At 47.1% G+C, this 16,309-nt stretch overlaps 1 protein-coding gene across 2 annotated transcripts in view; it reads left to right on the top strand.

The window, feature by feature from the left end:
- Nucleotides 1-16,309, top strand: part of CCNJL (cyclin J like) — a 50,336-nt gene that overhangs the window by 25,130 nt on the left and 8,897 nt on the right. For both annotated transcript variants that reach the window (XM_060295490.2, XM_030841206.3), the window contains exon 3: nt 2,781-2,994. In XM_060295490.2, the coding sequence (XP_060151473.1) occupies nt 2,781-2,994 (214 nt within the window). The remainder of the gene's footprint in view (nt 1-2,780; nt 2,995-16,309) is intronic.

Raw genomic sequence — 16,309 nt, 5'->3', positions numbered from 1 at the left:
GGGAAGGGGCGCCCGGGCAGAGAACAGTGGAATAAGGGAGCCCAGGAGAACTGCTGTGCCGCGTGGCTCACAGTCTCAGGTTTTATGGTGATGGGGTTAGCTTTCCAGGTTGTCTCTGGCCAGTCATCTTGCTTGTGCCCCTGTTTGGTCTGACTAAGGTCCTTCCTGATGGTGTGTGCATCTCTCAGCCAAGATGGATTCCAGCGTGAGGGTTTCTGGGAGGTTGGCAGGACATATTATGGGCCAACGTCTCCCTCCTTTTGGCCCCTCCCGAATTCTCCTGGTTAGTTTTCAGCGGCAGTGTGCCCTATCGGGACCTCCTGTTGTGACACAACTCGTGCAAGTGGTTATTATTGTGCCTGGCTGAGGCAGGCAGTTTTGGTCAACAGATTTTCCTATACTGGACATTTCATATAAAGGGAATCACAGGATATGTGGCCTTTTATGATTGGATTTTTTTTACTTAACATAATGTTTTCAAGGTTCATCCATGTCGTAACACATATCAGTATTTCATTTGTTATTGTGGCCTAATAATATTCCATGGGATGGACAGACCATATTTTTCCATTCATCAGTTGATGGACAGTTGGGTTGTTTCCATTTGGGGACTATTATGAATAATGCCACTATCAACATTCCAGTACAAGTTTTTGTGTGGTCCTGTGTTTCCATCTCTTGGGAATACACCAAGGATTGGAACTGCTGGGTCATGTGGTAACTCTGTGTTTCACGTTTTGAGCAGCTGCCAGATCGTTTTCCACACTGGCTACACTATTTTGCTTTTCCACCAGCAGTGTATTGAGGCTTCCAGTTTGTTCCATTTTGTCCACATTCTCGCTAACACTTGTTTATTTTCTCTTTTGGTTTTGGTTTTTATAATAGCCATTCTAATGGATGTGAGGTGGTATCTGATTGTGCTTTTGATTTGCATTTTCCTAATGATTAGTAATGTGAGAATCTTTTCATGTGCTTATTGGCAATTTCTATATCTTCTGTGAAGAAATATCTATTCAGTCCTTTGCCTTTTTTTTTTTTTCTTTTTTGCGGTACGCGGACCTCTCACTGTTGTGGCCTCTCCCGTTGCGGAGCACAGGCTCCGGACGCGCAGGCTCAGCGGCCGTGGCTCACGGGCCCAGCCGCTCCGCAGCGTGTGGGATCTTCCCGGACCGGGGTACGAACCCGTGTCCCCTGTATTGGCAGGTGGACTCTCAACCACTGCGCCACCAGGGAAGCCCTTTTGCCCATTTTTAAATTGGGTTGTTTGTCTTTTTATTGCTTAGTTGTAAGAGTTCTTTATATATTCTGAATTAGAGTCTCTTGTTGATATATGATTTCCAAACATTTTCTCCCATTCTGTGGTTTGTCTTTTCACTTTCTTGATGTTATCTTTTCTTCTTTTGTTGTTTTTTTGTTTGTTTGTTTGTTTTGCGGTACGTGGGTACATGTCCCCTGCATCGGCAGGCGGACTCTCAACTACTGCGCCACCAGGGAAGCCCTTGATGTTATCTTTTGAAAGTTTTAAATTTTGAAGTCTAACTTATGCATTTTTTTCTTTTTTTGTTCCTTCCATCTTGGATGTCAGATCAGAGAAGCCATTGCCTAATCTAAAGTCATGAAGATTTGCCCCTGTGTTTTTTCCAGAGTTTTATAGTTTTAATCTTATATTTAGGTCTGTGTCTATCTCATTCCAGATTGTACCTCCTGTGCCTAGAATAATGCCTGATGTATAGGAGGTACTTGATACTGAGTGAAATGAATGAACTGATATCTCTTGAATGAGTGAGTGAACAGATATCTTCTCATCCCAGAGCTGTTGCTATTTAAGTAAAGCCCCAGGGTTAAGAGAGGGCATTAGACGGAGGATGGGCACCAATTTGTTTTAATCTCCTCCCCCAGGGACGCTGCCCTTAGTGAGCTCTCACAATTCCCTTTCTGCCAGCATTTCTTTTCCTGTTTTTCCTCAATTTTGTTTCCCTATTTGACAAAATGTTGCTAAGACATTTCCTAAATAAATTGTGTCTTGTCTACTTTGGTTAAATTATAAATATAGTAGATATACAAGAAAAATTTTTCCGTCCTAAAAATCTTGGTTGGGTGACATTTCTCTTGTTGGTTTTTATTGCGTTAGACTAAATAAATTCAGGTGACACGGCAGTGTATGAATTACAAAGGAAAAGTCACCTCCTGGGGGATATATGATGTCTAGAACTTACTTTTAGAAAAAAGCACATATGTCTGCAGAGAGAGAAAACGTAATATGTCAACAACTAATGAATCTGGGTGAAGGCTATTTGGGAGTTCTTTGTACTGTTATTTTAACAACTTTTTTATGGCGAATTTTTTCAAAATAGGTGCTTCACATCCATTTTTCATTTAATCCTCTGCTGTTGAGGAAGAAGTGAAGGTGAAGGCAGGCTGACCAAGGTCCGTCAAACTGGTTGAGTAGAAGAACCAAGATTTGGATGTGGGTCTCCAACTCAAGGCCTCCTACATGTTTTATGGCCTTGTGCATCTCAGATAGTTGAGCTTTTGCTGGGAATGACCCGCTCCTTCACCTGCCTCTGTCTTCATGTTCTTGACACTTTACGAGCCTATGCTCAGTGAGGGCAGGTGGGAGACGGTCCAGGAGTTTCTAGAATAGAGGAACTGCCATCCTGGGACTTGAAGGAAAACGAAGAGGGTGTGGAGGGAATCAATGCTTCCTCACCAGCCAGCAGGTGGGCCTCTGAGGCTCTCGGGAGACAGCCCTGACCCCCCTTCTGCCCTGCCTGTTCCAGGAGCTGAAGCTGCCCACCTTCCGAGCCCACTCCCCGCTCCTGAAGAGCCGCCGGTTCTTTGTTGACATCTTAACCCTGCTGAGCAGCCACTGCCAGCTCTGCCCCGCTGCCCGGCACCTGGCCGTCTACCTGCTGGACCACTTCCTGGATCGCTATAACATCACCACCTCCAAGCAGCTCTACGCCGTGGCAGTCTCCTGCCTTCTGCTCGCAAGTACGTGGAACCCACTTCTTTCCCCGTGCTGTTTCCTCACCCGGTGAGCCCGGGCGCTCCCGAATCGTTCTACATTTCCATGGTCTTTGCATGTACTTCCGTGTTCATCCTTAGCTGAATGCGAACCATAGTAATAATAACCAACATTTTCTTTAGCATCTATAACGTACCAGGCCAAGGGATGAGGATTTTAGCAGCTTGATCTTAATGAATCCACACAGTGACACTAGAAGACAGATACTTTTAGTACCCCCATTTCACCGAGGCACAGAGAGGTTAAGAAACTTGCCTTGGGTCACCCAGCTCATCTATAGCAGACAGGATTTGAGCCCAGAACTGCATGGTGCCAGAACCTGTGTCTTAACCCCATGTTACCTGCTTTCTGACATAGGGCTTCTGAAATTGCTGGCGGGGGTGGGGGGGGAGCCCTAGCAACCACTGTTCTTAGAGGTGTTTAGAAATGTGACTGTTTGTGTGGGCCCCAAGCAGGACCCATTGTGTAGTCTCCAAGCCTGGGCACAGGCCTCTTGGCGTTTGTATCTTCCAGTGAGGCCTCACTAAACACATGGCATGGGGACTTCCCTGGCGGTCCAGTGGTTAAAACTTCGCCTTCCAATGCAGGGGGTGCGGGTTCGATCCCTGGTCGGGGAGCTAAGATCCCACATGCCTCACGGCCGAAAAACCAAAACATGAAACGGAAGCAATATTGTAACAAATTCAACAAAGACTTTAAAAATGGTCCACATCCAAAAAAAAAAAATCTTAAACAAAACAAAACACGGCATGGCTTTGACCATCTGTCTGCCTAGGTAGGAAATGAATATGCTACTACTCTGGTCATCTGCTTAAAGCACAGTCTGCCATGCCACGCTGCAACTAAAAATTGCCCCCTGATTTACCAACAGTCTTAGAAGGACCGTCCATCAGGGTCCTGCCTCTCTGACCTCAGGCCTTTCTCATCTTCCATCCCTAGGTTCCAGCCAAGCCCCTCCTGTCACAGATCTTTGCACATGCTGTTCCCTCTGCCCACAGCACCTCCCATTCCTTCCCCCTGCCCATCTGGTCCTGGTTAAATGGTGCTTGGGCCCTGTACTCACATCCCTGAGAAAGCCTCCTCTGCCGCCTTGGGAGTGGGGTGTACATAAGGCCTCCCTGAGGTACAGCCGCACGGCCTCATGGACTTTTGATTGACACTCACCTCCCCCCGCTAAGCAGTGAGTTTCAGGGAGGGAAAGGAACACATAGTAAGGCCTCAAAAAATAAGATTTGTGGACTCTCGTGCTTCCAGAGCCGGGGGCGGGAGTTCTATCCCTGGTTGGGGAACTAGGATCCCACATGCCGTGTGGTGTGGCCAAAGAAAATAAAATGAAATAAAATGAAAACAATATTTGTGGGCTAAAGGAAATGAATGGAGCCAGAGTTTCCCTTAGAGCTGGGCCAAGTTGCCCTTCATGCAGACGAGTGGGACACCCCAAAGTGGCCAGCTGCAGTCACATTTCCTTGACATCTAGTCCTTTCTCCTTAAAATTCAATCACATCTTACATTCTCCGCTACAATATGTTATTGTCCTATTTTATTTTATGGCTCCCTTCCCCATTCCCCAGTGCTTTATTCCCTCTGATGCTTTGAGACCACCATGCCCATTTTCTCCTGTGGCTTTGTCTGTCCCTGGCATGCTGCTACAGACCCTCCAGCATAATCACCCAGGTCCAGACACATGGCTTTAGAGTTTTCAGAATTCTGCCTTGTTTTCCACCCTGGCACCTGCCACCTGCTGTTATCTTAATCCCTTTGGCTGCTCTGGGTTTACAGCCTCCTGACTTGTGATTTTCTCTACCTTGAGCCAACTGGATTTCCCATGTTATACAGGGTAGCCTGTCTTGCTGGGAGTCCAGCCTGCTCACTACTTCAAAGTCTCAAATCAGCACGCAGCTCTGTTTCGTCTTGGGAGGAGCTGGGGGGTTTGTCCCCGCTGCAGCGGCCCTCGAGGAGTCTGCACCGTGGCCTCTGGCCTGCTGCAGTCTGTGATCTGCGGGTTGTCTCGAGGGCCCTGGGGGCAGGGGACTCGGATTTCCATGGGTTCACCGAGGCTCCCAGCATCTGTCTGGGGAGCTGGGATGAGAGGTGCGCACTGGGGACTCCTTTGTGCCTGCTGCCGTGGCAGAGGGAGGGGGCCTTTCAGAGGGAGAGGCAGAGGCCCTCACCCACATGTCTGAGGACAGCAGCCAGCCTTGGGCAGCAGGAACGGATTTTTCAGGACACCTGCCATATGCTCAGAGGCCCCAGGAAAGAAAAGTTTCCATGACAGCCTGAAATCCTATTCATTCCTCCCTCCCCTCTCCCCAGGCCGACTGTCAGCCACAAGGGGGTTCACCTTGCCTCAGGAAGTTCTGAGTTCTGCTAATTTTGTTGCAAATAATTAATTCCCAGATAAGAAGGGGGATAGTCCTTCTTGCCCCCATCTGTCCATTCTTAGGTTTTTAAAGCTGCTTCCAGGTAAGGGCCTTTGCATAGGTGGAGCCCTCTCACCTACACATAGCCCCTTCTGCCCCCATAAAACAGGAGCCAGTCAAGGACGCATGTCTCCAAGCCTGTGGAAGGGGGCAGAAAAGCAAGAGCTTGTGGGTTGTTCCTTGGGGGACCACTGGCAAAGCCACTCTTTGCCTTTCTAGGACCAAGTTAACTGCATTTCCTACCTTGACACAGGAGAGAATTCTAGTATAAATATAATCTAGATATAAATATACCATAAATAGAGAAGAGCCACTCTCTTCTTTAGTCTTTCATCTCACACAGCACCCCCCCCCAACTGTCTTTTGCTTGTTGGTGTTTAACTAAAAGGACAATTTGACAACACAGAAACCCCACCACTTGCAGGTGAGTTGGCTTTCACGGTGCCACGTAATAATCGTCGTCCCGGCGGGGGCAGCTTCATTGCTCACTGGTCCCCTTCTATGCGCCCAGCCCCGTGCCAAGCACTTTACACACACATCACTTGGAAGCCTCACAACCAGCCTGTGTGACTGTGCTGTCATCTGACCATTCTGTAGGCTCAGAGAGGCCCAAGGTCACACAGTTTGGAACTTTGCTTTATTTTTTTTTAATTGAGGTAGAAGTCACATCACAACATAGACTCTACCATTTTAACCACTGTCAAGTATATAGTTCCGTGACAGTACATTAACGCTGTTGTGCAGACATCACCTCTCTCTAGATCCAGAACATGTTCATCACCCCAAAAGGAGCCCATGTATCCATTAGGCAGTAACTCCCCATTCCTTCCCACCCCTGGCCCTTGGCAACCACCAGTCTGTTCTGTGTCTGTATAGAGTTGACTCTTATGGGTATTTCATATGAAAAGGCGTCATACAACATGTGACCTTTTATGTCTGGTTTCTTTCACTTTCTGTTTTCAGGGTTCATCTGTGTTGTAGCATGTACAGTATTTCATTCCTTGTTATGGCTAGATAATCTCTGTTGTATGGATAGACCACATTTGTTTTTATCCATTCATCTGTTGATGGACATTTGGGTGGTTTTCACGTTTTGGCTATTAGGATTAGTGCTGCTGTGAATACTCGGGCACCAGTTTGTTTGAACATCTATTTTCAATTCTTTTGCGTAGCAACCCAGGAGTGGAATTGCTGGTCATATATGGTCATTCTATGTTGAACTTTTTAAGGAAACTTGAAGTTTTACTTTTGCCTGGTTGTCACTGCTCAGAGATGACTGGGTGCTGAGTTCTTAGCTGCAGGGCATGGACCAGCCTGAGGAAGGAGAGAGGGAGGGAAAGAAAACCAGAAAGACAAGAGGCATGCTTGGTGGTATTGCTACGGTAGCATGGCCTTAAATGTGATGATACAAAAAGTATGAGATACATTTTTATTGTTAGAAACATAGAAAAGATACAGAAGGACTTAGTGTAAAAAAATTGTTTCCCCCCAAATCCATAGTCCCATTCCCAAAGTTTGGGGTGTATCCTTCCAGTTCTAGATGTACTTATGTATTTTCAGAATTGGGAAAACAAACCTATTTTCATTTCCGGGAGTGAGAGGAGGGAATGAATCATAGATTAACAGCCGTATAAACCGCCCGTAAAGGGACTTCCCTGGTGGTCTGGTGGTTAAGACTCCTCGCTTCCAATGCAGGGGGCACGGGTTCGATCCCTGGTCGGGGAACTAAGATCCCACATGCCACGTGGTGTGGCCAAAAAAAACCCCCAAAAACTGCCCTTAAACAAAATTGCCAGATTCCCTCCCTTCCTCCTTTTTCTATTCTTTTTTTTTCCTTTCTAATCCCAGTTCCGTCATACTTTCTCTTTACAGACTTCTGTTTTCTTTCATTGTGACTTCCAGACCCCCACTCCACTCCCTGGGAAAACAAGGTTTCTTTTTCTTTCCTTTTTTTTTTCCCCGGTACACAGGCCTCTCACTGTTGTGGTCTCTCCTGTTGCGGAGCACAGGCTCCGGATGCACAGGCTTAGCGGCCATGGCTCACGGGCCCAGCCGCTCTGTGGCATGTGGGATGTGGGATCTTCCTGGACTGGGGCACGAACCCGTGTCCCCTGCATTGGCAGGCGGACTCTCAACAACTGCACCACCAGGGAAGCCCCTAAACAAGGTTTCTTAGTGCTGAGTTGTTGGTGAGCCCTGTCCTGCTCCTGGCTTCTGGCTTGTGAAAAGCTGTGGAAAGCTCAGGGGGACAAGTCCATCTGTTTCTTGGGATAAAGTTCTGACTTCCATATTTTTGTAGGTGAGCCTGAGTCCAATGCTGGCCTTCATCTCAGCCCTCATCCTCCTCTCCAGGAGTGGGAAACATCAAGCAGGAGGGTGGTCCCACGGCCTCTGCAAGGGAAGGACCCCTCTCTGCACATAGGTCCTCCTGCAGGGCAGGGTCCCGTAGCCTGGCGTGAGTCTGTCATGCTCTGCTGTGCTTACCTGCAGAAAGGCCCATCTCCCTCCTGTAGAGTTTTAAAATTAGAAATGATGTGCTCACTTGTAAATGAGATTCAAAGAATAAAATAAAAAATCTGTTACCCATCTCATTCTCCAGAGATAACTTCTGGCAACAGTTCCTTACATCTTTTTCCAAAATGGATCGAGTGTATTTTCTAGAAATGTTCTGTGCATATACAAACATACAGTCAGCCCTCATGAGTCCAAGATTCCATACTTGTGAATTCGCCTACTCACTAAAATTTATTTGTAACCCCAAAATCAATACTCCCGGAACTTTTCGGGTCATTCGTGGACACGTGCTGAGCAGCAGAAGATGTGAATCGCCTGGCGTGCTTGTTCCTAGCTGAGGTTGAACAAGGCAGCGCTGTGCCTTCTCAGCTCTCATACTAATAACAGGTGTCCTTTTTTTGCTGTTTAGTGCCATGTTTTCTCATTTTTCTGCTTGTTGGTGTTTTTGCTGTGTAACACGGGCCCTAACCATCGTGCTGAATTGCGGTGTCGTGTTCCTACGTTTGGGAAGGCTGTGGTGTGTGTACCTTAGGAGAAAATGTGTGTGTTAGGTAAGCTTTGCTCAGGTATAAGGTGTAAGTGCTGTTGGCTGTGAGTTCAGTGATCATGAGTCAACAGTACAGTAAACAGAAATACACAAAAAAGGTTATGTGTTGATCGGGTGTGATCAGAGGCTCAAAGGAACCTAACCCTGTATCTTCCTCTAGGAGCGTGGTTCTGTATTCACCAGATCAGTGTGCACAGTGAATAATCAGAATCCATTACATTTGCACAAGTGGATTAATACCAAAGGTGTTTTCTTCGTGGTACCTTAGGGAACATCTTTCCCGTCTGTATGGATTTACCTTACTCTTTTTACTGACTGCAGAGTTCTCCATATTATAAGCACTGACATTTATAGAATGATTCCCTGTCGATGGATATTTACATTGCCATCTTTTTCTTTCTTTTTTTTTTTTTTTACTGCTTTAAACAATATGACAACAGCTGTCCTTTCCTCTGCATCTTTGCACACTGAGGTATGTCTGTGGGATTGCTTTGGTCAGAGGTGTGTGCATTTAAGGTTTTGGTGGGTAGCACTGAATTGCCTTGCAGAGGTTTTGACCAACAGCTGAGCAGATCCCTTTTTTCTTAAATTGAACTTAATGTGTGGGAGCCTTTGGAAGCACGTGCTTCTCCACGAGAGCAACACACCATCAGAAGAGGAGCATTGTCTCTCCCCCATCCTGGCCCCTCATCCACTTTGAGCTTCTGTCTGTGCTCCCAGCAGAGAGTACATTTGCATTCTGCCTTTCTGCCTTGTCCTGTCCAGGGTGTCCAGGTGAGAAATGAGTTCCCAGACCAACTGCTTTTAAGGATTCTTAAGCCAGAAATCAGTAGCCTCATTTCTTAGGGCAGGTACCAAAAAAGGCACTGCCTCTGGGTCTTGGGAGATTCTAGGAGAGGCCTGTCTTTCTCCTAGGAAAGTGCCTCACTCCCCCTCTCTCATCCCTGCATCCCTCCCCTCCGCTCCCCTCCCCCTGCTTTGATGACTGAGAAGCAGCTTCTTTGACAGCAAAGTGGGGGGAAGCAGTCCTAATCCCTCCTGGATTTCCCTTCTGGGCAAGGATGAAGGAAGGCACCCCAGCTCCCCCCAAAGCTAGGAATGCTTGGGACCCCTCTGGGGCACTAATTGTAGGCAGCAGATGCAAAGGGAGCAATTTTTCCAGGTGGCCTTGTTCAGGGGTGTACTTCAGACAAAGCCTAAGATTTATTTATAGGATTAAACCCAAATCTGTGAGGAAATGTGGCTGCCCCCGTGCAGAAAATAATTTAACACTCCCTGCCTCTCATGCAAGAGTGGCCAGCACTCAGTTTCCTCCCTGCCATGGTTTCACATTTCAGAAACCAGGATAGGTCTTACCTTTGATGTGTGCGCTTCAGATGACCATAGTTTATTATTTCCTCCAAAAAGCTGCTGCAACATCAGTGGTACATCTTCTAATCGGTGACATTTTGGCAGTGGCCACACGGCATGGGTGGACTGAAAACAGTGGTCTGTCACGTGAGGGCCACGCTAAGCAGATCCGGGCTCGGGGCTCCAGTGTTATGGCACAGTGAGTGAGGACACGGTGATTTTCCATTTCCTGTTCCCATCTCTGCAGACTGGCAGGCTTAGAACTATTTGGGGGGAGGAATTTTGTGTGACGTGCCGGTTGGATAGCTGGCTGGGCTGGAAATTCAGAAATCACACCATTTGCCTTAGCAATTCTAGTGCCCAGACCTGTTTGGCCAAGGCCTGGGGTTTTTTGAGAGGAGGGGGAATCTTGAGCTGCATGGGTTCATTAATCATGCAGTGTTCAGGAGCCCTTGACCCTGCATGGGTAAACCAGTCAAAAAACATTTATTCCACCTCTGCGATATGGCAGACTCTGTGTTCAGCCCCGGGGAGATGGGGGTAAACAGCAGGGGTGCCTACAGGCCCTTTCGTTGACGATGGTTCATTCCACACACATGTACTTACTATGCGCTGAGCCTGGGAGACTGTAATGTACGAAGTAGATCAAGTCCCCGTCCTAAAGAAGCAGACTTCAAGCCAAGCATGACCAGCAGGTCTCTGGGCACCTGCCTGGAACAAGCCAGTTGCCCTTCTGAGAAAATCCAAGTGTCCTTACTGTTAGGAGAACAGCCCGGCTCACACAAAGACCCGGACATTGACGTTGGGCAGCCTGTCCACTCCTCACGCTGTCTGCAGTTTGGCTGCTGGGAACTAGGCATTCATCTTTATTTTCTTTTTATTTGCAGTAGCCTTGAACCCTCTCTGTAGTGAATACTCGTGTCTTGTAGTACCTTCTCCGCTCTTATGGCCAGAACTGCATTATACGCATTCTCCTGCTGGTGCTGAAGTCTGAGAGGGCAGAGCTCAGAGTCCTTCATTAGGCACCCGTTCCCCACACCCAGAGACTGTCTTCCAGATTAGAGCCCCTCCTTGCCTTGCCTAGGAGACTCGGGCTCCACGTGGTGGGTGTTCACTCCCCTGGTCACAGCACCCTGCCCTCCACGGGACACCCACCGCCTGGTCAGCATTGGTCTCGATCGTACCAGCAAGGCACCTTTCAGTTGGTTTTAAAACCCCTTCCAAATAGATGACTAATAAGAACCTGCTGTAGAGCACAGGGAACTCCACTCAATACTCTGTAATGGCCTACATAGGAAAAGAATCTTAAAAAAAAAGAAGAGTGGATATGTGGATATGTATAACTGATTCACTTTGCTGTACACCTGAAACTAATACAACATTGTAAATCAACTATATGGTGGTGCAGTGGTTAAGAGTCTGCCTGCTAATGTAGGGGACACGGGTTCGAGCCCTGGTCTGGGAAGACCCCCACATGCCGTGGAGCAACTAAGCCCATGAGCCACAACTACTGAGCCTGCGCTCTAGAGCCCGCGAGCCACAACTACTGAAGCCCGCGCGCCTAGAGCCCGTGCTCCACAACAAGAGAAGCCACCGCAATGAGAAGCCCGCACACCGCAACGAAGAGTAGCCCCCGCTCGCCGCAAGTAGAGAAAAGCCCGCGCGCAGCAACGGAGACCCAACACAGCCAAAAATAAATAAGTAAAATAAATAAATAAAATAAATTTATTTTTTAAAAATTAAAATAAAGATCACTGTCCTCTAAACAAAAACAAAAGCCCCTTTCAGGCCCAAAGGAAATATGCCAGCCTGTCCCCTCTCTGGGTGGTGAGATGAGATTATTTTCATGTTAGGAGTGGATTTTCAATTGGTCTTCAAGGAGCATGCCTTGCCTTTCCCTGTGTCCTAGTCCCGGACTAGGGCAGATCCACATTCAGGAACCTTCTCTGGCAGTTACTTTGCCGGTTCTGGCTTCTAGGGGCCCGTCTTCTGAGAAGTTGAAACTGCTTTTCCTCAGCAGGAGAGTGGTGTTTGTTCCTTGTAGAAAATTAGAAAATAGAAAAAAATATAAAGAATAAAATAAAAACTACTTGCAAACTCACTGCATTTTTTTCTATAATCAGAATTTGCGGGTGGAGGGCAGATCCTGGCCTCAGTGATCATGGAACGGTTAATATTTATTGTTTCTATGCCAGGCAGTGTTTTGAATTCTTTGTGTGGGTTTGCTCATTTAATCCTCAGAACAATCCTGTGAAGTAGGCACTGTTATTTTCCTCAGTTGACAGAGGATGCAACCGAGGCCCAGTAGTTGGGTAACTTTCCCATGAGCACACAGCTAGGATGGGGACCCAGGTGGCCATCACCGCCCCCCAACCCTGCCTCCCGAGTCCTTGCTCTCAGCTGCTACACAACAGCAGCATTTGTCCCACAGCAGATCACTTTCTTCTATTTATTTATTTATTTTTATAAATTTATTTAATTTTGGCTGCATTGAGTCTTCATTGCTGTGCGCGGGCTTTTCTCTAGTTGCAGTGAGCGAGTGCTACTCTTTGTTGCAGTGCGCGGGCTTCTCATTGCGGTGGCTTCTCTTGTTATGGAGCACTGGCTCCAGCTGTAAATGAAGCTGGCCGCTTCTGCCCCACCTAATGGCCACTGCTCTCCCCTTCGATGAAGGAAGGATCTGAAGAAGGAAGAATTAGTATCAGAAAGGTCTCCACTCAGCCTGGCCCAGCCTGGGGACTAAAGGGCCCAGTGCTTTCTCTCCCAAGTACTGGTGAAAAGCCCTTTCCACCAGGGCTTTCTCTTTCCTCTTGGGTCCTCAGCTCCTCTACCGCCCAGCTCTTTTCTACAGTCAGCTCAGAAGATGTCAGGTCCACCTGGAGGGCCAGGCAGCCACTGGGGTGGCTCTTTACCCTCTGACCTGCCTCCCTCCCTTCCCTTTATCATCAGCAGCATACAGAGTAGGGCAGGGAGTTGCGGGAAGGGGGAGGGTAGCCATGGGGTCTCAATTCCTCATCAAATTTTGTTTCTCTTTCTCAGATGAAGGGCGGGGGGAGGGCTTCAAATAGGAGAGAGGCCTTTCTTCAGAAAGAGCAGCTTTGACTCTTTTTAAAGGCATTGTACTTCTTTAGCAAAGAAGAATAGTTTTAATAGCTATTGCATTAAAACCTGGTTCTCTTTAGCCGGGGAACTTTGGCCTCATGTCTGAGCCTAGGTTTACCTCCTGAATGGGCAGCAGGTAATCCTGAATGAGTCTATAAATGGGCATCTTGCCAGGCATGAAGGACTGTTGGGGGGATTAACTGGGACCTGTCTAGAGAGTGGGCAGCGCTGGGCCTGGGCTTGAGAAACGGGCAACACTGGCTTTTTGTAGACTCCCATTCTGTGCTGTTTTTGTTTTTATTTAAGAATTTTTCTAAAGTCAGTGTAAATGTGGATGAGTGTTAGAGTTGCATAATGCATTCATGGGGCTTCACTGTAACATTTTCTCTACTTTTTTGGTATTTAAAAATTTTTCCAAAATAAAGAGTTTGGTTTTTGTTTTGTTTTTTAAGCAATTGAAAATACTGCTTCTCCTGACCCTACTTCAGAAAAGTCAGGAATCTGTTTGGTCTGTTTTAAGGCTTGATTGTCAGGACAGTAGATAGAAGAAGAAAGAGCCAGTCTTTAGTCAATTCATAGAGACAGAAAGTAGAAAGGTGGTTATCGGGTTGGTGGAGGGAAACAGGGAGTTGTTTAATGGGTATAGAGTTTCAGTTTTGCAAGATGAAAAGAGTTCTGGAGATTGGTTACACAGCAGTGTGAATGTACTTAATGCTACTGAACAGTACAGTTAAAAACGGTTAAAATGGTACATTTTCTGTTATGTGCATTTTACTATAATTTCTTTAAATGCCATTTAAAAAAAGAGAGAGAAAAAAGCAAGCCAGTGTGTGAGTGTCACTCCTGAGGCTTGCTGGCTTACAGTGTCTGGCCACTGTGACCTAGTCTGTGGTTAAGAGTTTAGGTCACTTGGTGGCCTCACGGTCATCAGTCCACTAACTAACTCTATGACCTGCCAAGTGTGGCTCAGGCTGTCTTTGCACCAGCCCCTGGGAGTGTGGGAGCAATCCGTCAGCTGGTGTGCAGGGCATCCTCAGAGGTGTTGTTTGTATGTTTCACCACTGCCACCAACACTAGGGGCTCATGTGCATGTGGCTGGCCTCCCAGATTCAGGGTGAGTGCTCTGACAGGCTTAGGATTTTTTTTCTTAACCTTAGTATGTTGACAGTGCTCCCACTGTTCAAATTTGGGACAGTGTGAATATCCAAAAAGAAAAATGTAGATGAAATGGTAGAATTGTTAAAAATTCTTTTTTTCAACCCCAATGTAATAATTTATTCAGGAAAGGCTCCTCCATGGATGCGAAACCATTGAGTTAAAAGCTGTTGGGAAACAGGATATTCACTTATTCTTGAAGTGTCACCTCACAGATGACTTATTAATTTCACAGGAGAATGGTACCTTTAAAATGGAGAGATCTGATGTCAGCACCTTAACCAAGCGATCAAATGTAGCATCGCTATTGCTGGGACAAACTGATGTTGTATAATTCCTGATGTGATCTGTTAAGAGGGACAAAACGTCACCTCTGTAGTTTTCTTGCTCAAACCGTTTGATCATGAGGAAACAATCAGGGAATCCAGAATATGGGACATTGTACAACTGGCCTGGATTCATCCAAAGAGTCCATGTCATGAAAAACAAACAAAGAATGGGACCAACGGGATGTAACAGACACCATGTGTAGCCTTTTGGATCTGGATCAAAAAAACAAAGGTTATAAAGGCATTTTTGGGACCCTTGGGGAAAGTCAAATATGGATTGAATGTTAGAAAATGTTAACTACATTAATGCAGATGTTCTTGCAATTGCTAGTAACATTATGATTAGGTAGGAAAATGACCTCAGGGATGGATGCTGAAATATCCAGGGGTGGCATGTCATGCCTGCAACTTAATTAAAAAATGGTCCAGTAAAACCAATATTTATATACCACACACACACACACACACACACACACACACACGGCAATTGTGTGGCTCCGTGTCAGCTGTTGGTGAATCTGGGGAAGGGTCATCGGGGTTCATTGTTCAGTTCTTTCTTCTTTCCTGTGGATTTGAAACTTTTCCAAATAAAAAGTACATCACACAAGTTGAAGACAGTCTGTGGCTCTTGTCTGACTTGCAAAGACTCGGACTAATGTACCCCACCCCTCCTGGGGGACCTGCCTAAAGACTCCCAGGCATCTGCTGTCTGTGCCATTTGTCAATAGGGAGCAAGCAGTTGAGTGGCGGTGCTCGGTGGTGGCGGGCTGGGGACAAAGGGCTGCCCGGCTCACGGTCATGGGAGGAGGGGAGGAAACGTCTGTCGGGCACGTGCAACACCAGGAAACTCATAAAATCTTTGCTGGCTGTGAAATGTGTTGTTCGCTAAGAGCAGGGGCTGTAAGGTCACTCCTAGGTGTGGAGCTGAGTGCTTGCGTGAGCTTTTTCTCTGAGCCTCTGGGGCTCCGAACAGAACCTACCTGGGAGGATCTGTTGTGTGTCCAGCACAAAGCCTGGTGCCCAGCCCCAGCATGGGAGCTCTGTCCATATCTGTGTGCTGGGTACTTCTTACAGCACTTTGCATCCTGCATAGCTATGCTTTCTCTGTTGGGGCGGATTCCTAGAGAAGAAATGAACAGCCTGTGGAGTTAGTGCTTTTAGGTCCAGGGTCAACTTGTCGAGGATTCAGACCCAGCTCCGCCCTGCTCTGCAGTGCGGTGGGTCGCCATGTAGCCTCCCCAGTGTGGGGAGCAGAGAGAGCAGATGAATCAGATTCCTCAGTAATCCACGGCCCCTTCCATCTGAGGGTGATCCCTTTTGGGCCTGGTGGCTGCAGAAAAGGCAGAACTCTGAAAGGTTTGAAAAGCACTGAGGGCAGGGAGAAATTAATCTGATTGAGCACATCTGCCATCGGAATAGATTGCTGGCTGCCGGCAAGACCGTGGAAGGGTCTTGGTGCCACCGCCGGCACGATGCACTAGCAATGCTGCATTTGCTCGCTTGGTTAAGGTGCTGACACCAGATCTCTCCATTTTAAAGGTACCAGATGCAAAGGTTTCTGCCAGAGCGGTGACCTTCACCGTGCCACCCTCTGCTCTGGGAAGAAAAGAGCTCTAGCTATCGAGTGCCTGCGAACAGCCTTGGCTCAGGTCAGCCCAAGGTTCAGGGAAACCTTGACAATTTTGCAAGAAAAATATTATTTTCTTTCTTTTTAATTTGCATAAAGAATAAGTGAATTGTTGGAGAAAAAAATAGCAGATACAGATAATCAGAGAGCGTCGGAGAACAATTCAAACGGCCTACAATTCAGCTATCCAGAGAGAACCATTCATTCTCTCAACAAATAGGCATTGGGCATCTACTG

Source organism: Globicephala melas, chromosome 3, assembly GCF_963455315.2.
Source record: "Globicephala melas chromosome 3, mGloMel1.2, whole genome shotgun sequence".
Taxonomy (NCBI): Eukaryota; Metazoa; Chordata; class Mammalia; order Artiodactyla; family Delphinidae; genus Globicephala; species Globicephala melas.
This window is presented reverse-complemented; position numbering and strand designations above follow the sequence as displayed.